The sequence below is a fragment of the Primulina eburnea genome, chromosome 5 (genome assembly GCF_022965805.1).
Source record: "Primulina eburnea isolate SZY01 chromosome 5, ASM2296580v1, whole genome shotgun sequence".
Lineage (NCBI taxonomy): Eukaryota > Viridiplantae > Streptophyta > Magnoliopsida > Lamiales > Gesneriaceae > Primulina > Primulina eburnea.
The window spans coordinates 1090791-1117197 of record NC_133105.1 but is presented as its reverse complement, the minus strand read 5'-3'; the positions used below and the strand labels follow the sequence as shown (position 1 = coordinate 1117197).

General features: G+C 33.3%; 2 protein-coding genes across 8 annotated transcripts; one reads left to right on the top strand and one right to left on the bottom strand.

Moving 5' to 3' along the window:
* Nucleotides 1-15046: 15046 nt before the first annotated feature.
* LOC140832066 (probable polygalacturonase) lies at nt 15047-19523 on the bottom strand. Of its 7 annotated transcripts, none has more exons than XM_073195856.1 (6): nt 19268-19523; nt 18364-18754; nt 16658-16778; nt 16361-16535; nt 15982-16052; nt 15047-15850 (listed from the first exon to the last, which is right to left on the bottom strand). In XM_073195856.1, exons 1-6 carry the CDS (start codon nt 19324-19326, stop codon nt 15210-15212), a joined length of 1458 nt encoding a protein of 485 aa, XP_073051957.1. In that variant the 5' UTR covers nt 19327-19523; the 3' UTR covers nt 15047-15209. The 7 variants fall into 7 exon arrangements, with proteins under 7 accessions (XP_073051957.1, XP_073051964.1, XP_073051965.1 ...); XM_073195863.1 differs by having other exon boundaries at nt 19254-19522; XM_073195864.1 differs by having other exon boundaries at nt 19305-19522.
* A 2691-nt stretch (nt 19524-22214) lies between these two features.
* LOC140832064 (endoglucanase 6-like) lies at nt 22215-26407 on the top strand. Its single transcript, XM_073195855.1, has 9 exons — nt 22215-22730; nt 22817-23029; nt 23332-23532; nt 24060-24149; nt 24230-24394; nt 24588-24872; nt 25084-25432; nt 25528-25602; nt 25724-26407. Exons 1-9 carry the CDS (start codon nt 22548-22550, stop codon nt 26020-26022), a joined length of 1860 nt encoding a protein of 619 aa, XP_073051956.1. The 5' UTR covers nt 22215-22547; the 3' UTR covers nt 26023-26407.

The window sequence follows — 26407 nt, the reverse complement described above, 5'->3', positions numbered from 1 at the left end:
CCTCTTTATTTCATGTAAAGTCGTGCTATTTGTATCTTATTAATTCTTTAATATGGATCTACGTTGAAGGTGTCTAGATCAGTTTAACCATCGGGGAATTATTATATTAAATAATAAATGCAGCAAGTAAAATTGACAAGAAGATCAAACAGAATCATATTCCCTTGTAACCTTTGTTTTCCATCCGGCAATATACCTTGTTACTTCTCAAGAAAAGAGAAGTATATAAACAAACGTTGCTATTGGCTCAACAGCTTTGTTTTCTTTTTCTTCTTGATTGTATCCAACAGACTGCGGATACTTCTTCTCGATTTTGAAAGAGCGATCACAATGAAAGGTTTCAGAGAGCTAAATTCACGACACTTGTGAAACAACTGCATATCAATTTTGATTTGTACTAAAGAAAAATCAGAATAGTTTCACAACCATATGTTTCGGACGTGGTAATGGAGATTGATGGATCCATAATTTGATTTTTAAGGATTAATAATGAGATGCCTTCTGTTCATCCGGATCACTCGTATCGAGACTAAAAGTTTACTGCATGCGATGAAAAAGTTTATTACTTGAAATCAACATGGCAAAACTAGATTTTGTTGATTAGGAGCACAGAAAATGAAATAAACATGCAGATCCATCAAGGCGATGCATATCCAATAGCTTTACAGTTTTTTCGCGCCAATCGATCACACGTTTTGCAATTTATTGCACATTTCTTTATGATGATCACCATGGAAAGAAGGGATCTGGAGCTCAATCGACGGTCCGTCATAGCATAATAATAATAATAATAATAATATATTATTATTATTATTATTATTATTTTAAAAATGTAAATTTTGTTGTGAAAAAGTAAAAATTTATGGTAAAAAGTAAAAATCTCAAACTCTCAAAATTTACCAAACTACACACTTTATAATATTTTTTTCTCTACTCAATTGTGATTTTCTTCACAAATGAGAGATCTATTTATAGGAAATCTTTACAAATAATCCAAAAATAAAATACATCATTACCTACATCATCACACACTAATTTTCAATATTTACAACTCTTATTTTCAACATTCAAATATTCAACATTCAAATATTCAATACACACATTTTAAATATATTTTTCAACACTCCCCCTTGTGATGATGATCATAATGATTGTCTTCATTACGTGTTTTTATATTGCCTTCGTTAAAAACCTTACTAGGAAAAACCCATTGGGATAAAAACCATAGTAAGGGAAAAAGAGTGCAGTCACGTAAACTCCTCCTGATGTTGACATGAACAATTCTTCACAAATTTCGTAGATTGCGCATACCAATATTATATATGTGCTTTCTGAATATTGTCGTATGAAGTGCCTTTGTGAAGAAATCTGATGAGTTTTCACTTGATTGAATGTGACGGACATCAATACATTTATTCTTCTCAAGCTCCTTGGTGAATGCGAAGAACTTAGGAGGAATATGTTTAGTTCTGTCGCTTTTTATGTATCCCTCTTTCATTTGAGCAACACATGCAGCATTATCTTCATATAGTATCACAGGCTTCTCATCGAATGATAATCCGCATGAAATTTGGATATGTTAGGTCATTGATTTTAACCACACACATTCACGACTTGCTTCATGTAGTGCAATAATCTCGGCATGATTTGATGAAGTTGTTACGAGCGTTTGTTTCTGTGAACGCCAAGATATTGCAGTGCCTCCACGAGTAAATACATATCAAGTTTGGGAACGTGCCTTGTGTGGATCAGATAAGTATCCAGCATCAGCATAACCAATTATACTTGGATTAGCATCTTTTGAATACAAAAGTCCCAAGTCTGTCGTTCCTCGTAGATAACGGAATATATGTTTAATTCCGTTCCAGTGTCTCTTTGTTGGATATGTGCTAAATCTTGCCAACAGATTCACGGCAAAAGATATATCAGGCCTTGTACAATTTGTAAGGTACATAAGGGCACCGATGGCACTTAGATATGGTACTTCTGGACCAAGAATATCTTCATCATCTTCACATGGACGGAATAGATCCTTTTCTATGTTTAATGATCTAACAACCATTGGAGTACTTAAAGGATTTGATTTATCCATATTAAAACGTTTAAGGATCTTTTTTGTATAATTTGTCTGGTGAACAAACATTCCGCATTCTTTTTGTTCAATTTGTAAACCCAGACAATACTTGGATTTTCCAAGATCCTTCATTTCAAATTCTTCCTTCAAGTATGACACAACTTCTTGAATTTCCTTTTTCGTTCCAATGATATTTAAATCATCAACATATACAGCAATAATTACGCATCCGGATGTTGTTTTCTTAATGAAAACACAAGGGCATATTGAATTATTTACATATCCTTTTTTATCAAGTGATCACTTAGTCGATTATACCACATTCGACCTGATTGCTTTAACCCATATAACGATCTTTGTAATTTCACAGAATAACATTCTCTGGGTTTTGAACTTTGTGCTTCAGGCATCTTAAATCCTTCAGGGATTTTCATATATATATATTACTATCAAGTGATCCATATAAGTAAGCTGTAAGAACATCCATAAGACGCATTTCTAAATTTTCAGATATCGCCAAGCTAATCAAATACCGAAACGTAATTGCATCCATCACGGAGAATACGTTTCTTCATAATCTATTCTAGGTCTTTGAGAAAAACCTTGTGCAACAAGTCGAGCTTTATATCTTACTATTTCATTGTTCTCATTTCGCTTTCGAATAAAAACTCATTTGTATCCAACAGGTTTTACACCTTCAGGTGTATAAGGACTATAGGTCCAAAAACATTACGTTTATTTAGCGAATCTAATTCAACCTGGATGGCATCTTTCCATTTTATCCAATCATGTCGATTTTTACATTCACCAAAAGATTTTGGTTCATGATCTTTGTTATCATTTATGATGTCTATTGCCACATTATAAGAAAATATATCATCAATTTCATCTATATCTTTTCGGTTCCATATTTTTCCAGTATTAATGTAATTGATAGAGATTTCATGATTCTCGTCAGTTTGTGGTTCTGACAGAACATTTTTATCATCATGTGTTTCTTCAGGAACACCATTCTCTATTTTGTGATCATCATGTGTTTCTTCAGAAACATCATTCTTTATTTTGTGATCATTGTGTTTCTCTATGAATTTTCTTTTTCGAGGATTTTTATCCTTGGAACCGACTGGTCTTCCACGCTTCAGGTGTTTAATGACATCATGAGTATCTTCCATTTGTTTCTTTGGAATTTCAATTTGAGCAGAGGCATTTGCAGCATGTATATATGATTTAGTTACCCCTTTTATGTCTACAAATGCATCTGGTATTTGATTTGCTATTCTTTGCAAGTGTACAATTTGTTGTACATCTTTTTCACATTGTTTTGTTCTTGGATCTAGATGTAACAATGATGATACATACCATGTAATTTCTTTTTCGGTATGTTTCTGTTCTCCCCCTAACATTGGGAAGATTTCCTCATTAAAATGACAATTAGCAAAACGTGCTGTGAACACATCTCCTGTCTGAGGTTCAAGATATCGAATGATTGATGGACTATCATAACCGATATAAATTCCAACCTTTCTTTGAGGTCCCATTTTCTTTCTTTGTGGTGGTGCAATAGGCACATACACCATACATCCAAAAATTCTCAAATGAGAAATGTCTGGTTCTTTACCAAATGCAAGCTGCAATGAGGAGTATTTATGATATGCACTTGGTCTGATGCGAATTAATGAAGCAGCGTGTAAAATTGCATGTCCCCATATAGAAATAGGGAGCTTTGTTTTCATAATCATTAGTCTATCAATCATTTGCAGACGTTTAATCAATGATTCAGCCAATCCATTCTGTGTATGTACATGAGCAACATGATGCTCAACAATGATTCCCATAGACATACAATAATCATTGAAAGTCTGGGAAGTAAATTCACCAGCATTATCAAGTCTAATTTTCTTGATTGTATAATCGGGAAATTGATTCCTCAATTTTATTATTTGAGCAAGTAATCTTGCAAATGCAACATTTCGAGTTGATAATAAACATACATGTGACCATCTGCTGGAGGCATCAATCAATACCATAAAGTATCCGAATGGTCCTACATGGTGGATGGATTGGTCCACAAATATCACCCTGAATACGTTCAAGAAACATTGGTTATTCAGTTTGGATTTTGACTGGTGATGGTCTTATAATAAGTTTTCCAAGAGAACATGCTTTACATTGAAACTTATTATTCTGAAAGATCTTCTGGTCTTTCAGTGGATGACCATGTGTATTTTCTATAATTCTTCGCATCATTGTTGAACCAGATGTTCCTAATCGATCATGCCAATTGGTTAATATCGAAGAATTATCAACTACCATGTTTGATTCAATGAGACTTATATGTGTATAATGCAATCCAGTAGGGAGCATTGGTAGTTTTTCAATCACATATTTCTTTCCTGATTTATATGTGATAAGATACATATATTTCTCATTCTCTTCATTCATTGTTTGAGTATCATACCCATGGGAATATATATCATTAAAACTCAACAAATTTCTTTTCGATTGTGGTGAATATAAAGCATCATTGATAAAAAAATTTGTACCATTAGGTAACAAAAATTGTGCTTTACCACATCCTTTAATCAAGTCTACAGGACCTGATATTGTATTCACCGTTGTTTTTGTTGGTTTTAGTTCCAAGAAATATCTTTTATCTCGGAGGATAGTGTGCGTTGTACCACTATCGGGTATGCAAACTTCAGCTTTGCTCATAGCATTTTCCATATTTGAACTTCAAAAAAATATGCAATGAAATAAAATTACTGACAATACATATATAAATATAACACATATCATAATTGTACAATAAAACATTATTATATGAATACATGAAAAACAAATTATTGTACATTTATATTCTACCACTATATTGTTCATTTTCAGAAAAATCATTGAGAAAATCTGCAGTATCAAAATTTTTCATTTCTATCCCACCAACATGTTGATCATTTCCAGAGAAATCATTCATAAAATCTCCAGCATCAAGATGAGTTGAATCACTCAAACGGTCACTGCGTTCAGTGAAGTTGGTCTCCTTTTCTTTCTCCTTTAATGATTCTTTATAAAATTTACAAAGGTGCTCAGGGGCTCGACAAACTTTGGACCAATGTCCTGGAGTACCACATCTGTAACAAGAACTTTCATATCTTTTTGAGTGATTCTCATTAACACTTGTATTCTCATGATGGCTTTTCTGTGGATGGTTTGGGACGCTTTTTTGAGATGAGTTATAAAAATAACTATCTCTATTATTTTCAAAACCACGGCCGCGTCCACGACCACGACCAATTCCACGTCCACGACCTCGACCTCGACCAAAACCTTGTCTTTGAAATTGATTTTGGTTTCCAAGTATAAATTCATTTTTACTTACAGCATTTACTTCTGGAAATGCTGTTGATCCAATGGGTCGGGACTGATGATTTCTCATTAATAGCTCTTTGTTCTTTTCCGCCACAAGAAGACAGGCGATGAGCTCAGAATATCTCGCAAATCCACGTACTCTATATTGTTGCTGTAGAGTAATATTTGATGCATGAAATGTGGAAAATGTTTTTTCAAGCATCTCAGATTCTGTGACCTCATGTCCACAAAATTTTAATTGCGAGATTATTCTATACATCGCCGAATTGTAATCACTGACTTTTTTAAAATCTTGGAATCTTAGTGTGTTCCATTCATCCCGGGCGATCGGAAGTATAACTTCCCTTATATGTTCAAATCTTTCTTTTAATCCCTTCCACAAAGCCATGGGATTTTTTTCAGTCAGATATTCACATTTCAATCCATCGTCGAGATGTCGACGCAAAAATATCATGGCTCTTGCCTTTTCTTGTGACGTGCATATGCCATTTTCTTTAATGGTCTCGCTTAGACCCAATGACTCAAGATGCATTTCTACATCTAGAGTCCATGGCATATAATCTTTCCTGTGATGTCAAGCGCAATAAATTCGAGTTTTGTTAAATTTGACATGGTGGTACTAAAAAAAATTATGATGCATTTTATTAGTTAATAAATATTGCAATACAAAGTAACAGATAAACAACAAGTACAAGTATTTGTAAAAATAAAGAAAGCGCACGAGGAGGATATTCTCGATAAATATAAGACTCGTGAGTATGATAACCAAAATAATTAAAAATATCCTTGAGAAAGCCATCTTCTTTTTTCTTCGAAAAATTTGATGATGAATAATTGTTAGAGAAGAAGAGAAAGTTGGAGTGATTGAATGTGTTTGTGAGATGATATTTATAGGGCAAAAACTAGCCGTTTGTTACCGTTTATGACCGTTGGTGTACAAAAAATAAACGTATGTATTTGTATAATTATATGGTAATAATATGATGTATATAATATTAGACATGTTTAAATAATAATGTATATCATATCATAATATTATAATGAGTGTCATAATTTATTTTGTTTAAAAACCTTATAGGCTTTTATACTTATCGCATCCCTTACCGAGAGTGTGGGATGTCGTCTTAACATCCTCCCAAGATTTATAACAAGTTTATGAAAAATTTATTTTTATTATTTCTAATAATAACATTATATTGTATATTAAATAAATACACAATAAATAAATAACAGTAAAATAATATAATTACTTTTGTTACCTTTTTTCTTCTATTTGGAGCTTGGAAAAGTATGTAGGACTTTTAGAGCTTCGTGCTGATAACGTGTTGTGAAAAAGTAAAAATTTATGGTAAAAAGTAAAAATCTCAAACTCTCAAAATTTACCAAACTACACACTTTATATTATTTTTCTCTCTACTCAATTGTGATTTTCTTCACAAATGAGAGATCTATTTATAGGAAATCTTTACAAATAATCCAAAAATAAAATACATCATTACCTACATCATCACACACTAATTTTCAATATTTACAACTCTTATTTTCAACATTCAAATATTCAACATTCAAATATTCAATACACACATTTTAAATATATTTTTCAACAAATTTATTAATTAAGGAGTGCGATATCTATTTTGCCTTTTATTATCAAATTACTTTAATATCATACCTCATCTCATCTCTATTTACGGTTGTAAATTAGACCGATTATTTATCTTTTAAAATTGTTTGACTTAAATGCCCTTCTATCTTATTTGAATAGTGTTGATTAAAAAATATACAATATAGTGATAAAAATAACTAATTATATAAAATAAATTAATATTTTTTAATAATATAATAAATATTTTTAATTTACATCATACACCATTGAAACATAAATATAATAAAATATAGAATAATTATATACAAAATAATTGTGTTTTTTCATTATTTATAAAAAAAATATTTGCAGTATTATTACTATTATTGATTAATTTTATATAATTATTTATCTTTTTGTATCAATATTATTAGATTTTTATTCGAAATTTTTAAAATATATAATTATTTTATGTTTTGTTATATATATCTTTCAAATTTTGCCCACTAAATTTTAATCTTTTTTTATTATTTATTTTGAAAATTATTCACGTTAAAAAATTATTATGTTATGTAGAACCAAGTACACTTCGTTTTACTAAAAGTTATAACGAATGGTAATATATCATACAACTTGTATATTATAACACGTATAACAATCTGCTCTCCTAATAGGAATAATTATTGTATCCAACAGATTCACTCAATAATTACACTCATCGCTATTAATATGAATCGAGCTCGTGATATTTGCTCTGATATCAATTATAGATATAACGTTTGTCGATTTATCAAAATTTATAACTAGTGATAATGGTGCAACTCTGATAACATGGACAATCGTACGACAACCTTAGCGCTACGGTTCAGTCGCTCTGATAACATGGACAATTATTGTATCCGGCATATTATTACAAAATATTAATTTATTTTATAGGAATTATTATCATTTATTTGAATTGAATAATTATGTTTTTTACACTATTAAAAAAAGATTAAATGACATTTAAACCAAACAACTTAAAAAAGTAAACAATTAGTCTTATTTTTAACATGAAGGATGACGCTGAAAGTCATTTAAAAAGATCAGGATGATTTTGAAATTGGTTTCAAATGTGAAAGATGATTATGAATTTTACCCAAATTTATGATTACATTTGATGTGTTTGTAATTAGATCGAGCCTCATTATTATTGATATCAAGATCTGGCAATTCGATCCATTGGATATAAAGCATATCTGACGATTTGACTTTAATCTTTTTAGCAAATCTTGTACCTTTTAAAAATAGGATATGGGGGGGTATGTACGTGGGTTCCAATAGTACCAAAGATATGAAACCCTACCAATTTGCGATTTTAAAAAAAAAAATTCCTTTCAAATATTTAATAGTATCCGCCTTTTCCAATTTCTGAGGCCAAAGATGTGAAAACCCTACCAATTTGCGATTAAAAAAAAAAATTCCTCAAGGGAAATTATGTGTGTGTGTGTGTGTGGCATGTGATAGGGAGCCAAATATTCTTAATACGAACGAGAGAATTGAGCATGATTTCAAAGCATTAGTTGGCCCTCTCCTCAAGGACTTCTGATGTTAGCCATAATCAGATTATGTTGTTATAATGAAGTAACGAATGGCTGAGGCCACAGGCTCTACAGGGAGAAGTTACAAATCTTGTTTTGCTACAGCTTTTATTATATTGGCACACACATTTTACCTCATATTTCTGTTTGTATTACGTTAAATATCTCAAATCGGCTAGATTAAGTTGTATATATAGATTAATTTGAACAATCATATCCCTTGAACCAGCTAGTTTTTGTGGTATATATATATAGAGTAGGTCTCATGTGAGACCGTCTCATGGATCATAATCTGTGAGACGGGTCAACTCTACTCATATTCACAATAAAAAGTAATACTTTTAGCATAAAAAGTAATACTTTTGTATGGGTGACCCAAATAAGAGATCCGTCTCACAGATACGACCCGTGAGACCGTCTCACACAAGTTTTTGCCCCATATATATATAGTTGATATCAATGAGATATAATGTTTGTTCATGTTTTTTTAACAAAAGAGACTAAAACACCAATTAATATGGACGATGCACGAAGCAGTTAAAGCCCATACAAACAAACTTCAATATGGATAAACAGATTGATCATCTTAAGTTACTCGTACGGGCACAAAGAGTGAAGAAGTCAAAAGGGTATATTATATATCTTTAGTCAATGAATTCGGGTCATAAATTAATTAAAAATATAGAGCATGAAAAAATCCACACTACTCCACTTATCACTGAGTCAATAGGGATATGATCTGGAAGTAGTTTTAGTTTATTCTGTATTATATTATATTTTTACTAATTAGAAAAATAACCTCATTACAATACATCATCATTAACCTAATAAGTCAAACATGATTAAACTTAATTTCGATCCAAATCATGAACAAAATAACCCAAGAAATGCTAGCTAGCTATACCTTATTAGTTTAGTATTTGCCAGCTATTACAAAGTAAATTAATTAAAAATTGAATTCCTTGTATCATGTCTCCTGCATGAGTAGCTTACCTTCGGATTCAACTCGTTTGTTAATTTTCTCAGTTTTAAAAAATTAAAATATTATTTTGTTAACTAATATTTATATTTATTTTTATGAACTTTTGTTCAATCCCAGATCCATCTCCTACAAAAATTACATACACAAACACACGCACCAGTTCAAAGAATGCATATCTGAACAATAAAAACAAAACCGCGCGCGGGAGTGAAATGACAAAACCTGTAAGAAAATAATTCTTGTGGGGATGGAATATAAAAAGAAAATGCGGGGACATTTTTCTGTAGTTTAAAATCGCATCATTGCATGTGATGTGGGCAATAGTAGGAGCAGGAAGAGGACCCCCCACGAAGGAAAAAAAAAAGATATATGGCAGCCTTTTTCGTTTCGAACTTTGTTGAATGGAAGCACATTGGGAGAAATCGTGTCTTGTTCTCCTTGTAACCTTAACTATATAAAGTGTGATTCTGAAATGCGATTGTACATGAAATAATGTATCACATCCCATATTGATATGACCAAATTTGTTGATATATGCTAAGCTGCAGGAATCTGCCCTTTTTCTTCTTTCTTCTTTTTCACCGTTTGCTTGTCCTTAGAGGATGTCGGCTCCTAGCTAGGCGTGATCTATCGTATTTACAGAAATGAAACTTTAGATTTCATAAAAATCTTGCAAATATTTGCCACCGCCCTCCTGGTGTAGCATAGATCTCAACCATATATACGAGTAGAGGTGTGAGTTGAAATCCATGTTATAACAAAAATCTCTTGCTCAAGTTGTAATAAAAAAAATATATCTTGCATAATTTTCAGATTCAAGTGATCACCCGATTACTAGATCAGCCACTGGTTGTGTATGCATTATTCCTTTCTTGATTAGTGAAGACTATATATAAAACATGGCCCATTCCCTTCACTGATATATTTTTAGATTTATGCGTAATATTTTACTCAAAACACATGTACGTACTTCAGAATTCTTAACCCTATCAATAATGAAAGAACGCCGATTAGTTGTTTTTTTTGGTGAAAAACTTGTTTCTGTGCTATTTATTTCTCGTTAGCTTATAATTCTATATATTTTAATTTTGTCAACGGACTCTTTTTCTATCAATCACAAATTAAAAATGTATATGTTACAAGAAAAAAATAAAATTAATTTCCCATTAAATTTTTTTTTTACATCACATGATTATTTCATCTGAATAAGGGTTGGTAAAATATTATCGAGAGTGTGTGTGTCCTTGTCCTTGTACTTGCTAGTGGAGGTTCGATGTCGATTTTTTTGGAATATAAAGTGATATAATTAATTACAATAAGTGTAATATTGGGGTAAGAAATGTTTTTTCATATAAATATTTAATTTGTGCGGACACGTTCAAGCAATTGTTATAATTAATTAGAAATTAGAAAGATAAAAAAAATATTTTTCTGAGGAGAAAAGACCAATAAATATTTGGTTAACTATATAGTAATTTATTGATGGAATCAGTACTTGATTTGATCCGGTAAGATTACATTCATATTCTACAAAGACAAAAACTTGTGTGAGACGGTCTCACGGGTCGTATTTTATGAGACGGATCTTTATTTGGATAATCCATGAAAAAGTATTACCTTTTATGCTAAGAGTATTACTTTTTATTGTGAATATGGGTAGGGTTGACCCGTCTCACAAATTGAGATCCGTGAGACGGTCTCACATGAGACCTACTCTTCTACAAATTGACATACCAAAGTTACACTTCTTAATTTCAAGTACCATAATATATCACAAGATCCAATAGCTTACATTACACAACATTGTTTGAAAATTGGGAGGAAGTTGTATAATTTTAATTATAAATCCAACTTCTTTCTTCAATAAAATTTCTTAACAGCAGCATTTGAAACATGCCATTTTGGTCATAATTACTCTAATACTCAAAGGGCTTCTCATCATTTAAGGCAGTTGTTGATTTTTCTCCACAATTCTCACCTTTTTGTCAGATCTGAGTATATTTGCCTGTAAATCCAAACACAGAAGAGAAAGTATAAGTTTATGGAAATACCAAGAGAAGTGAAATAACAGCATAATTATGTAAGGGCCAACCCCAAAAGTTAGACTCAACATACTACATATATCAAAATTTCTTCTTTCGTTTTTTTCATTTTGTAAGTAATGCTTTTCTCAGCTTCGCTCCAGCTGGTTCTATACACGAACCTGATCATCCGTGATTTCAACGGCGAAGCCATCGACGATGACCAAAGAGAGGGTTTTATTATAGGTTCCGGGCTGGAAGTTCTTGGCCAAAACCTCGTCATGTTTTCTACTCAAGTACAGATCAAGTTCATTTCCTCCTCTCTTTGCTCTGACAATTTTACACAATTATAACCAAAACCAACAAAGTTGTATCTGTCAAATTAATATTCTATGATGAAAAAAAGAGACACACACACAAAGAAGCACACAGTGAAGGGGAGAAAGAATTTACTTGCTAGATCGAAGCCTTTCATACTCTGGATCATAGTTCAAGAAAACAAAATGAAGCTCACATTTTGTGTCATCCATTATCACAATTCTTAGGCAAAAAAAATCCCTTATCTGCCTCAGAATGTATTAAATTTGACTCCCTACAGAGGAATGGTGGCAGTGGTAGTAGGTGCCTATTTATACATGTTAAGTAGGTCTTGGGAAGGTATACAATATATATGAGCTATTTGGATTTTATGAATTTGGAGCAAATATAAATTTATTTGTCAAATGAGGAGATCAAGATTAAATTAAGATAGCCGAGGACAAACAAATACTTCTTGATTCGTCTTTTTATGAAAAAATTACAGCCACCCTTTCATAATTGGACGTGACTGTTAGAAATTAGTTTTTTTTTTTCAAAGATGAATTAGAAGAGTCACCTAAAACACTGATCTTGAATTTATCTAAAAGTTATCATTTCTTTATTTTTGAAACGCTTTTGAAAACTACTTCAAGATTAAGTTGTAATATAGAATTCACACACAGAGTTGCCCCATAGCTTGGATGCTTCTTATATATAAGTAATTAATTATATATGTAGGTTCAAAATATATAATTAACCCTGATTTTCCGACGAGTAATTAATTATAATGTTATGGAATACTGGATGGATGGATTCATGTATCCAACCATGCATGATTCTGACTCCAACTTTCAAACGCTTGGGTTTGTAAAGTCAACATTAAATAGAATTAATTGACTTGGTAAACTAATTAACTATGCGACTTTAAGTCCACAATATGTGTCATTTCATGCCTAGCTTGTGGCGATTTAGGATGCTCAAATTGACAATCACCACACCAAATATTCGCGTTGACAATTGCTCAAATTGAGAGTTTTTGTATCTTATCTTTGAGTTTTTTTTTTTAATTTTAATCATTTTTCCTCATGGCGTATATGACATCAAATCAACACTCTCACGAAAAAATTACTAAAATTGCCAAATTCGAAATGATCAATAATCAACTAAATTTTGTTAATATAGATTACTAAAATAAGAGACAAATATATATATGATCAAAATTTTAGTTTTTCATATTCTTTGCTTGTATAATATAATATACATACACATTATGTTAAAGATGATATTATAATTTGAATGGTATCCAAAAATATAGATATGTTGGGCCGAATTTTTTTTTAAAAAAAAAACAATTTCGGTCCAATTAATCATTTATTCGTAATTATTTATTTAGTTTTAACTTAACAAAGTCTAAAAAACCAACACCTTTGAAAATGTGAATATTCAATAATGCTATCATTTCTAGATCTTACGGTGTTGTGTGTAAATTTCTTCAAAAGCTCCATGATATATTCTCAAGGACAGCCATTGAATATATATATATATATATATATATATATATATATATATATATATATATATATATAAATATATATAATCATTTCTCTACAACCCATGTTAATGAATTAAGCTCTACTCAAATTATCAGCTTTATAAACTATTCGATGTTTTAAAAAATTCGTCATAATCATAAAATAATTTTAAAAAGCATATGTATTAATATTAATTAAGAAACGATGCAAATCATATTTTATTTTATATTCATGAAAGCAACATTTAGTTAAACATCAATTATATTATTATCTAGTTAATAACAGCCAAATAATTTTACGCCTTAGTCTATATTTAACCTAGAGTTAGTCTCTTCACGCTAAAGTACCATGCAGGATTCTCGAATAGTTGGCAACTGGGGAACTCTTTGGTTTCGTCGTACGTACGTCAGATCGTGATTCCACGTATCGAACCAGCAACCCATGAAAATGGGGGACAGATGATCACCTGTCATTCAGTAATTGCTCCAATGTACACAACTACCTACGGGAATTCTATTTCTTAGTTACTTTTCTCTCCAACGACGTAAAAATTATGTGGGTGATTTATATTCATATCCGTTAAATTTTTCATTATTTTTATAAAATTAAATGCATATTTATTTTACTTATGTGATAAAAAATTAATGAAAATAAATTAGATAGGTAATTCATTAGTTTAGAATTTATCAAGCATGAGCCTGCGTGAGAATTAAAAAATGTAAATTAATTTAAACCTCCGAAATAACTTTTACATAGAAACAACGTACGGTCATATATAATTTGGAGACCTCGTGTCATGTTTGAGATGAGGGAACACATACATATTCTTGATTATTTGTACACAATATTACTAAAAATTCTACATTTCTGTATATTTATAATTATTTGAATATGTATGTATGTATGTATGTATGTATGTATGTATGTATTTATCTTCTAGACAAGAAAGGATATGTTGTATGATAGACCTTTGCACTCGCCTCACTATTTGTACATCGCATGCAAGGCGGTTTCGTAAACCTTGCTCGCTTGCTTTAGTTATCTTCCCTCCACGTTGAACTCAAACAAGCAATAATTATTGTTCGGCTTAATGAAGCCTTCAAGTATATCCATCAACACTACCCCGAAGTTATGTATGTCGCTCTCACGCGACATCGGTTCGGTGTATACTTGCTCCGGTTGGGGTGACAGAGGCACCATCTTCCCCGGGTCATGATGTCCATGACGTTTCTCGGTTAGTTGGACGGAACCGTAGTTCGAAAGATACAAACTCAAAATGAAACAGGTTCAGCGGACAAAAACACGACTGAATACTGTGACAAATTATTCAACACTTGATTACTTTTTATCCAATAATTGTACATATATGCAGTGACCCGCAGGTTTAGAAAGAAAAATTAAATGTAATTTAAATTTACTTGGTTATCTTAACCATCTTGATGTGTTGAAGGGTTCATTTTATTTGATTTGAATAAGAAACGTCACCCACCAATAAAATATTTTTATTTTCAATGTTATCGCAAAAAATGAAACTCGAGACTTTTCCTCCACATGACTTCATATTATAACTAATTATTTAGAATAAATAAATAATTCGGTGAAAGATACGAACGAGGCATAAATGTGTGATCATTGCCACTAGTCACGGTACGAGGAAATTTCATTAAATACGGTTGTGCTTGAGAGAAAACCATGATTTCAAAATTCGTTTATTTGAAATAACCATAATTTCCCTCATGCTTTTAATCAAAAGATTGAACAAATTTCACAAACTCTCAGAAAGAAGACGAGCAAGCACCGAGCTGCTGACTGCTGGTCAATTCAGAACATGGCCAAGGGCTCACTTGAACCGCAGCTCCACTCACATCAGAGCACTGCCATGGAAGATTTCTCGAACCTGGGGATCCACCAAGATTGATATTCGAAAGACAGATCCCAGTAAATGGTGCATTCTTCAGCCCGTGAATCAAACCGGGTTGTAGAACCTTCTCGCCCCACACGTTCTTGATCATGATGTCTTTCAAAGTTGGCAGAGCATTCGGATTATAATTGTCATCAGGGTGGTCTCCAACATCGCCCGAGATCTTGATCCCCTTTCGTGCATTCTCTATGAAAATGTTAGAGAAAGTGATGTTTCGTATAGTTCCTCCTCGACCTACATTGGTTTTCAAATGGATTCCAACTCCCATATTAAATAGATTTACATGCTCTGCTAAAACGTCCTGAACTCCACCGGAGGTTTCACTTCCAACAGCAATTCCGGCAAATGGTGATGAACCAGTTATTCGTCTAATTGTTATACCTTGACTAGGGCGATTATAAGCGATTCCATATTCATCCCACCCACTCTTCACTGCTACGAGGTCATCTCCTGTCGATATGTAGGAGTCCTCGATGCATACGTGGGTGCTCGAGTCTATATCAGGAAATAGCCAAAAAAGGTAAAATAGAATATCAGTCATATTTCATGCGTGGTAAATAAACCGTGTACGAAATACTCCCCTCGTAAAAAACGTGAGTTCCATTACATTTCTCGACACAACTTACCTGGATCGATTCCATCAGTGTTGGGAGAGTCCGAAGGAGCCAGGATGGTAACGTATTGAATGACAACATTGCTGACAATAGCAAAAGAAATAACTTAAAAGAGATGCTCTCTGTTTTACCGTTTCAAGTTTCCAACTTTAAACCCAAATAAAAGGCAAGGGATATCAAAATTAACTTGGCACGACAATACATAAGCTTTAGGACAGCCGTCTCGATATGCTTCTGTGTGATGAAACTAAATCACATACTCAATAGTCCATAGCTTGCTAAATTATTTATCTAACATTAATTTATTATGATCCAAATATGACCCAGAATTTTGGTTTTTAGAAACCAAAAAATGCAAATGGCCCAGGGACAAATACATTTATGCTATTACCTGCAATACACCGGGTGTATGTTCCAAAAGGGTGAGTTCTTGAAAATAACATTGGAAATTATTATACTTCTGGAGTTCATCAATTCAACAAGGTTAGGCCTAGTAAACTGAAGAGTTCTTTGCCTCCACATATTCCACCAAACTTCACCTTGACCGTCAATCGTCCCATTTTCACCTAAAAAAGTAAATAAACGGTTGAACAAAAACGAAAATTGTCCCTTTACAAAGTACAAAATAGAAAGGGACAGCATTTTGTTTATTTAGTCCTTGAGATGAGATGATTCCACTCATACCGACCTGTGATTATCACATCATGCAGCCCATCGCCATGGATGAAGCTCATATACCTTCCTCCGGGCAGTTCCCTTCCTCTTCCATAAGAAGGCAGCGGATTTATCAATGGCCATTGATCAGTATCCTAAAGCATTGGGTATGAAAAAAAATGAAAAGCTTCACCCCATATGTGTAAGCATAATAAAGGATGAGGACAAGAAATGATAACATTGTTTTAGACATATGAACATAATAAAGTTCAAAGGTCTCGTTTTATCGTAAACAAGCAATCTTAAACTATTTTCTAATAGACTCAAAAACTATAACTAAGAATGAAACAGATGAAGGAATCTAACACAGGCATGCAGTATCACCCTTGCACCTTTACGACCATGCATTCAATATATGCATGAATAGTTTTGCACTCTTCCAGCAGAAGCTATGCTAATACAACATCATTGTTTAGTTCTTCCAAACGTAAGAATAAAGACGTGAACTTTCATAACAAAGGTGACAAACCATGTTGTCTTACCCAAGGACAGAGGGAGAGAGTGAGCAGAAACAGTAAAATCTCTCCCTGTCACATTTTACCATATGAAATTATGAACGTATATTTTCTGGTGATATATACAACATAATATGATATTTCACTCTCTATATTCATTTTCTAGCTCCTCCAATAGTCTTATCTCTACAGTTCAGATATTTACTATTTCTTTCGAAAGATGTTGTCATGTTGTTCTCTGGGATAGCTGGCAGGCCATGCTGCATTGAAGCTGGTCTCAATAATTGACAATAATATGCTCAAGCCAGCTCCTCGGCCCACACACCCCTTTGATGTGCACCGTAACATCTTATAGCTCGCCATTCAATCCCTAAATAATGTAATAGCCTCTCACATCAACTCAACATCACTCCAATAAAATCTCATCAATCACCGTACATATGGGCCAGTCAAGTTTTCCATCAGAACTTTTAATCACATCGTCCTTGTATGTTAATTTTCATGAATAACTCATCTAACAAACTGATCAAAATCATCTAACAAATTGATCAAAAGTATCGACGCGTCTAACTTACTTAGATTAGATAAGTGGCTCCCTAATGAATAGGCAAAACCGAAGATTAAAAACATTTAAAAACACGATGGGAAAAAACATTTGCTTCTTTCTTACAGGAAAAAATCCAAAAGGAAAGGTGTAAAGGGTTCCAGCTTGTTTCCCTCTTTTTCCCTTCACCACTATCTTATAACTTACCAACATAACCACTCACACAGCAATGAATTTCACTTAGGTTGGGAGAATGCAAAATGCTTATAGTTTGCGACATCGTTTCTACATGGTATGGGATCACAAGTTCCAAATCCTAACGTACATAAGTCTATATATTTCTTAAGCTGGTCTGCCATGCTTAATGTTACACCTTTGTTGCCTGATGTCCGACCAATTAGTGTGTGCCACCTGGGGGCATGTTAAGGCACAGTACTATCGTTTGAGCCTCCTCCCAGTAGCACAGACTCTCGGAGAAAATGGCTCCAACCTCAAACACATTCAAATCGTAAGGGAACTTAATGACATAGCGGCTTTTTTCCCACAGAACAAAATCCAGTAACAATCCCAGAAAATCAAATTAAATAGTTATTCGTTTCTCAGAGTTTTAAATATTAAGATAAGACGAGATAGAGACAGGGACTATTCCAATGAGATAATGAAAGGAGAACATTTGTATACCGTTGTAGCTTTGATAACAGCATTTCTAGCCAAGAACAGAGTCATGTGGCTAGTGAGATTAAAGGGTCCTGTTAAAAACTCTCCAGCAGGAACATAAAGTAAAGAGCCACCCGGCCTCCTCAACTGCTGGATTTGGTATATTGCCTCCTGAAACGCCTTCGTGTTCAAAGTCACTCCATCGCCAACAGCACCAAAATCCTCTAGCGATATGATATCGCTTCGGTACCTCATTGGTACAATTCCCGAGCATGTAACCCACTCGGCATTGGCCAATCTAGAGCAATTTATCAACAGAGATATAACCCCAAAGGACAGCAAAATCGAAACAACAAATGGGTGCTGGTGCATTTTGAACTGGTTCTTGATCATGTTTCCCGAATTCTTTGCAAATCTGGTGGGGGTTGAAACTTGTAAGTGGATTTAGTGAAGAAAGGACAAGAGGGTTCAAAGAAAAAATATTTCTTAATCAAAGTGGAGTAGACTGAGCTCAGGCGAAGTGGTGTAAAGGAACTATTTATGAATAATGCGTCACAAAAGTTAAGAATTTTTTAATTATTTTGTAATTAAGCCAAATGGTAAGGATACAACGGAAAAATTCAGCAATTTTCCGCTTCAACAAAGGCAACACAGCGGAAAAGTCTGGAAAACTGCATGCTCCATCAAATATTCAAATACTAAAAAAATGAGATTTGGAAATGATACAAAGAGAAAACTCCAAACAAAGATCTCCCAAAATGATTACACCAAATCTGCGATTAAAAAAAATGAAAACAATATGCACAACTCTAATCATAAAGAATGACGGCTACAACAAAGTAGAAACTTGGAACTAAAATAGAAGATGCGGAAGAAAACACAGGAAAGTGAACAAAAAATGGACAAAGTCATACAAACACAAACAAACCCATCACTCTGTATGCGTGTGCGCCTGAAAAGGTTACCCGCGGAGCTCCTCTTTGTCATGAAGTAGCCGAGTTTCAAAGGGATAAAGAAAGTGGTCACCACCGACCGAGAGAGGAGAAAGAAGGACCTTTATTATTATTTATTACATTAATAAATATTTTATCATCGATCAGAAGAAAAAGTGGAGATGCTGCATAAACAATCATAAATGGACGAATAACTTTTGATTTCGACTCATGTTCCCTCCTTGGTGTGGGTATACAAACATTATTTTGCGTGGGACGATTTTATGCATCGTATTTTGTGATACAGATCTTTTATTTGGGTCATTCATAGAAAATTATTACTTTTTATTCTAAGCATATGTTTGGTGTAAGTGATAAGTGTAGGATAGATTGTTAATCTCATGTTTGTCTCATTTTTTTATAAGCTCAATTAATCAAGAAACCCATGATAAAAAAAACATTATTTGATTGAAAATAAATCTCATAATTTTGAAAAAATTGACAATCCAATGCTTAAAATATCACATAAATTACTATTTTACCCCACTACAAAATTTGAAGAAAAATTTACCGTTTTTATTACTGTAATTAAAAATAATATGAGAAAAAAAACTTTCACTACTGCAAAATTTGAAGAAAAACTATTATATATATTTATTTATATTTATATATACATATTGAATATATCTTTGGTTTGTGGAGGTGAATCGATTTCGTCATCACTAATTTCTATATTAACACTAGAATTAATATAGAAAACTACAAATATCATTTTATATATTAAATTGTCATCGATGTTAGTTTAGGGATATTTTTGTCTCAACAACAAAAAATATAAAATTTATCATACTCATTAAAATCTTACCAAACAAAATATATTTTATCACAACACATTACATATCCTTACATTGAGTTTTGTCATCAATCCAATTATTTATCCTATCATATACACCAAACATAGCCTAAGAGTATTATTTTTTATCGTGAATATCGGTAGAGTTGACCCGTCTCACGGATAAAAATTTGTGAGACCGTCTTATAAGAGCCATACTTTATATATTTTTGGTGTTAAATTACTAACAAGATTAGATTTTAATTTTATATAATTGAATTATTAGCATTTTTATTTGTACCCCTATGTGTTATACAAGCTCGAGCTTTTTAAATCAATTGTTTTTTTCATAATCTTATTTACATAAAATTTGCAAAAATTGTGTGGAAAAAGTTGTTTGAGGTTCTCATATCACAACAGCATGTGGCGAGAGGCCCTTGCTAGCCTGAATTATGGAACAGATGCACATGCTTGCCAAATGCCAGGTCATTTCATTAACATCACCAGTTCAATTGTGACCTGTATGCTCTGAATATTTTTTATTTGATATTGATATTTTATTACGTTGTTTATGTCGATAATAAAATCTATATTATGCATATTAAACTTCGTTTAAGCAAAAACAAATGAAAAAAATAAAACAGAATAAAATTCAATATTTCAAAATGCTTGAAAAAAGTTTTTTGTTTATTTATATTTTTTCTTATGTAGATTTATTGTATATAATATATATTTTATTCTCATCACATGAATTACGTAATAGAGTTAAAATTACAATTTTTTCATGGTAAATTACTTTTTTATATACATATATATTTATTTATATTAAAGAAATGTTAATTATATTGTTGAATTATGTTAGTAAAATAGAATGAAGAAAATGATTGGGATAAAGTTTATGTTATTTATTTAGGATAATGATGTTGAGATAAATTCTTTATAATATTTTGTTAATTTTTTAGTTATTTATTTTGCTAATTTTTTTTATTTAATCTTTTTTCTTAATATTCTTTTAAAAATTTGATAAATATGCATAGCTTCATAATTCAAATTTGAAAAGTATAAATATGAGTACTGATATGATATTTGTGTAGGTATAAATATTTGATCGTTCGATGGATATGAGGATGGAGATAAAAATTAAATATCAGATAGATATGGAGTTTGGGATGGACGTGAATATAATAGATGAGCATGTAGACACATGGTTTAAAATTATACATGAATCCAACTCATTATTATCCATAATTTGAATCGATATTATTAAAGAATATTAAAATATATGATAATAGAGCTGTAAATGGTCCGACGGTTCATTGACGGGCCAAATCCCTTATCGGGCTCATCAAAACCAAACGCAGTTAAAAAGCCCAACCTTATCAACCAAAAGATTAGCTCGTTTTATATTAACCCGGATCATATCGAGGCCCGGTAGGCTCTCGTTTTGATCAATTTTTTATTGTTAATTCATATTTGAAAAAACAAACTACTAATATTTTTTTAAAAGGTCATAAAAGTCATTCCTTTCGCGTCAAAATATTTCTTGCAAAATGTAAATTATAAACTATATAATTTTATAGAAGATAATACTCAAATTAGAATTATAAAGCTTTACATATTTATATGTATAAAACTAAATATTCAGTTAAGTTGATCAATTAATTAACGTAAAATTTTGGATCTAATCCTCCTTTTATTAAATAGTAGTTTCTTGTGAGATAGCCTCAGAATCTTTATCTGTGAGACAGATCAACCTATCGATATTCACAATAAAAAGTAATACTCTTGACATAAAAAATAATATTTTTTCATGGATGACCCAAATAACACATATGTCTGATAAAATACGACATGTGAGACCGTTTGACACAAATTTTTGTATTTATTAAATTACTTCAATGTCTGTATATTTTGTTTTATCTTTCCCTGTCAATCAAAATTTAACGGTTTACCTTTTTCAAAGAAGAAACGAACTGGGAAGCCCATTTAGGCGGGAAGCTCAAGTCGGTGGCCCGACCCGAATCAATGGAAGCCGATTGCACGTATTGAACTTACATTTGAATCTCATTATTCACCTTAAACTTGAAAGAGCCAAACAACAGCAGCACATGCCTCCATTTTCATCTTCCCTTCGTAAAGAACATGGAAACCCTGTAATTTATGTTTTCCGTTCAATAATATCATCGACACTTGAAATAAACACGACAGCATTTATTAGTATCTGCCCATCTTTCTGTACCATTTCCTCCCTCATCTCTTTGTATATAATATGTCTTTATCCCTTCCCTTTCTCTCCATCCCCACCTTTCTTCCTTCTATACTTCTTTTCGAGTGTAGCACTTCGCTCGTTGTTGAGTTTATCGCAAGCCCATTTGAGTTTAATTTTCTTTCCACGTTGTTGTTACAAGTTTTGATTGGAAAAATCTTCAGGGCTCTGTTTTTCAATGGCTCCTCTGTTTTTGGTGCTTTGGGTTCTCCTTCCTCGGGCATTGGCTGGCCATGACTACGGCCAAGCTCTTAGTAAGAGTATTCTTTTCTTTGAAGCTCAGAGATCTGGTTACTTGCCCAGTAACCAAAGAGTGAAATGGAGGGGTCATTCTGGGCTCAACGATGGAAAAATCAGTGGCGTGAGTTTCCCTTCATTTTCCATACCAAATCTCGTACGTCCAATTCTGGTTTGTCATTTTCATTTGGGATTGCTGAACTATTGTAGGTGGATCTGGTGGGAGGATACTACGACGCAGGGGACAACGTTAAATTTGGTTTGCCGATGGCATTCACCATTACGATGATGTCTTGGAGCGTAATAGAATATGGAAGGCAAATGGGTGGTAGTGGGGAACTTGGGCACGCCATCGATGCCATCAAATGGGGCACTGATTACTTCATTAAAGCTCATCCCCATCCATATATTCTCTACGGAGAGGTAAACCACTTTTCCCAAGTCATTTTTAGAGATTGAAAATTTTAAAAAAGAAACATGACATCTTTTAGTTTTATATATGAAATTCTAGTATAAATGCAATATATTTATTTTATTCAGCGTGTCACTCATTTTCCAATTAGATGATGATCATTAACAGTTAACATCCAGGTTACAAATATGTTCTTCTTCATGATCATCATTACATTAACTCAAACGAACCCTTGGCTGACAATGCAGTATCTTTGATAACTATTCTTAATCAGGAAAAAAAATGTTTCAATGTCATTTTTGGTTAAGTGAAGGTGGGAGATGGAAACACAGATCACAACTGCTGGCAGAGGCCAGAGGACATGACCACATCAAGAGCTGCTTACAAGATCGACCCCAGCCACCCAGGTTCCGACCTCGCAGGAGAGACAGCTGCCGCCATGGCCGCTGCCTCGATGGTCTTCCACCGCTACAATCCTTCCTACTCGGCGGAGCTCCTCAAACATGCGTACCAGGTAATTTATCTAGTCGTCAACAAAATTTGAAGTTGGGTCCCCTGTTCCAGGATGACAATAATTAGGTAGTTAATCGAAGGTGGTTGGTCTCGGTGCACTGTAGCAGTGGATGACACATTTATTACAAAAATCTTCAGGGATCTCATCTCTTGTAAGCATCAGCCGGTGGGCTCATGGATAAGAAGCTTGATATTTTAAGCAAGATTTAGACCTTCATAACAAAGATATAACGGTACATAAAAAAAATAATGGGTTACGAATAAGAAACTCATACACACAAAATTAATCGGGAGACGATTTAATAAGTTTTTGTATAGTAAATATGTTATGTGTAGAATAAGTTTCCCTCATAAATATTATATAATTCATAAATATTATATATAATTATATAATATTTATCATCCATGCTGAACCGTACAGATTTGGTGTACTTTCATGCTGAACCCGTCGCGTCATGTCATCCATGAAAGATCAATTTTTTTTCTATGTGCCCGATTTGCATTAAACTCGTCCTTTGTTGGTTTCAGCTATTTGATTTTGCTGACAAGTACAGGGGAAAATATGACAGTAGCATCAGAGTAGCACAGAAATATTATCGATCTATTAGTGGATATGATGTATGTGATCCCAACCCTTTATTAATGCTACTTTTACTTTTGTATATTTTTGGAAATATAATTGAATTGTTATGGGACAGGATGAACTGTTGTGGGCAGCTGCATGGCTGTACAAGGCAACAAATAATGAGTACTACTTGAATTACTTAGGAGACCATGGTGATTCACTTGGTGGAACTTATTGGGCCATGACTGAATTTGGTTGGGATGTTAAGTACGCAGGTGTTCAAACCCTTGTTGCTAAGGTTACTTTTTCTTGATTTTGAAGTTACGTACTCATGATAAATTATTTTTCAAGATCTGGATATAGACTTAGATTATGATACTCGTATGATCTCATGTCAGTTTTTTAAAAATGTCGTAGTTTGGCATAAAAGATGAGATATACGACTGATCAAGATAAATTTTCAAGATATAGCATTGCATATGTTTTTGCAGCTTCTGATGGCAGGGAAAGGTGGAAGATATACTTCAGTTTTTGAGGGTTATCAGGAGAAGGCCGAGTTCTTCATGTGTTCCTGCCTGGGAAAGGGGACGCGCAACGTTCAAAGGACACCTGGAGGGCTTATATTTAGACAAAGATGGAACAACATGCAGTTTGCGACCAGTGCTACGTATATTATGACTGTCTACTCAGACTATCTCACATCAGCTGGCAAATCCCTCAAATGTGCATCTGGCTACGTCTCGTCCTCCGAGCTTTTCTCCTTTGCTAAATCTCAGGTGCTTGCTTATGCTAACATCATTCACCACTTTCATATCCATTTCCACTTAAAATCTATGTTTCGAATGTGAATATTTGTTCAGTAAAAGTAGATAGTTGGGCCTACTTTTCATGAGCTCAATTTTCGGGAGCACTTGAAGATTTTCGTTGTTGATGTTAAGAGAAAAGTAGTTGATATCAAATATGATTGGCTCTTGTTTTTGAGGTTAGGTGGACTACATTCTTGGATTTAACCCACGAGCAACGAGTTACATGGTTGGATATGGAAACAATTATCCTAGACAAGTGCACCACAGAGCTTCCTCGATTGTATCTTTTAAGGTAGATCCTTCATTTGTTAGCTGCAGGGGAGGCTATTCCACATGGTATAAGAGAAAGCAAAGTGACCCGAATCTTCTTACCGGTGCCGTTGTTGGAGGACCTGATGCTTACGACAATTTTGCTGATCAAAGGGACGATTATGAACAAACTGAGCCTGCAACTTACAACAATGCCCCACTTCTTGGCGTATTGGCAAGGCTACATGGTGGTCATGGTGGCTATAACCAGCTCCTTCCAGGTTTGTTCACTTCATCCAAAGACTTTCTTGATAGTTGATACCAACTTTAAGAACTAGAGGAGAGAATTAATGTTTTGTGGCATTTGTGATCTTAGTCGAGCTGCCTGCACTTAAACCGATTGTCAATATTCCAACTCCAGCTATGAAGCCGGTTATAGATCCATTTCCAGGTACAATTCAACACATTCATTTTTTCCCTATTGCGTTGTTTACCAGAAAGAAACCTTGCTATAGACAGACGAAATCTTCATTCTTGGATTGCATATTAAACCCCACAACCGGAATTTTTAGATTCATCAGCCAAGCCAATCGGTATCACTCAAAAGCTTACAACTTCATGGATACAGAACGGAGTAACTTACCACAGATATTTGGCAACAATCACCAACAAATCTCCCAAAAACTTGAAGACTCTGAAACTTGATATTTCCAAGCTCTATGGTCCGATATGGGGTCTTTCAAAGTCTGGTAGTTCGTACTTCTTCCCTGAATGGATAAACACTTTGGCTGCTGGAAAAAGCCTTGAATTCGTTTATATCCACTCGGCTTCTCCAGCAGAGGTCCTGGTATCAAGTTATACTCTTGTCTAACCAAAGTTATACTCCACTCGGTTTTTCATCCGGTTCTGTGATCAAGAATTGTGCAGCTATACAAGACAGTGATCAAGAATTCGATATTTCTTTTCTAAAGTTTCTGTGAATTTGAATTGCGTGTTGATTTGTGATCTCGGTCGGGCAAGGTTGAAATGAGATCGAAAGTAGAGAAGAGACGATCAAAGATTAGACAAGTGCTCATCCTCTTTCTTATTCACTTCTTCTGCCCGTAGAATATGTAACCAGACAGTGGAATGGACATTGAAAATGTTGTGTGAGAAATAAAAAAAGTCTTGTGGATTTGTACTATTTGGCGAGTCTGAGAATTCCGTTTTTGCCATTATTTGTGTTGGACGATGTTGCATATTTCACATGATTCTTG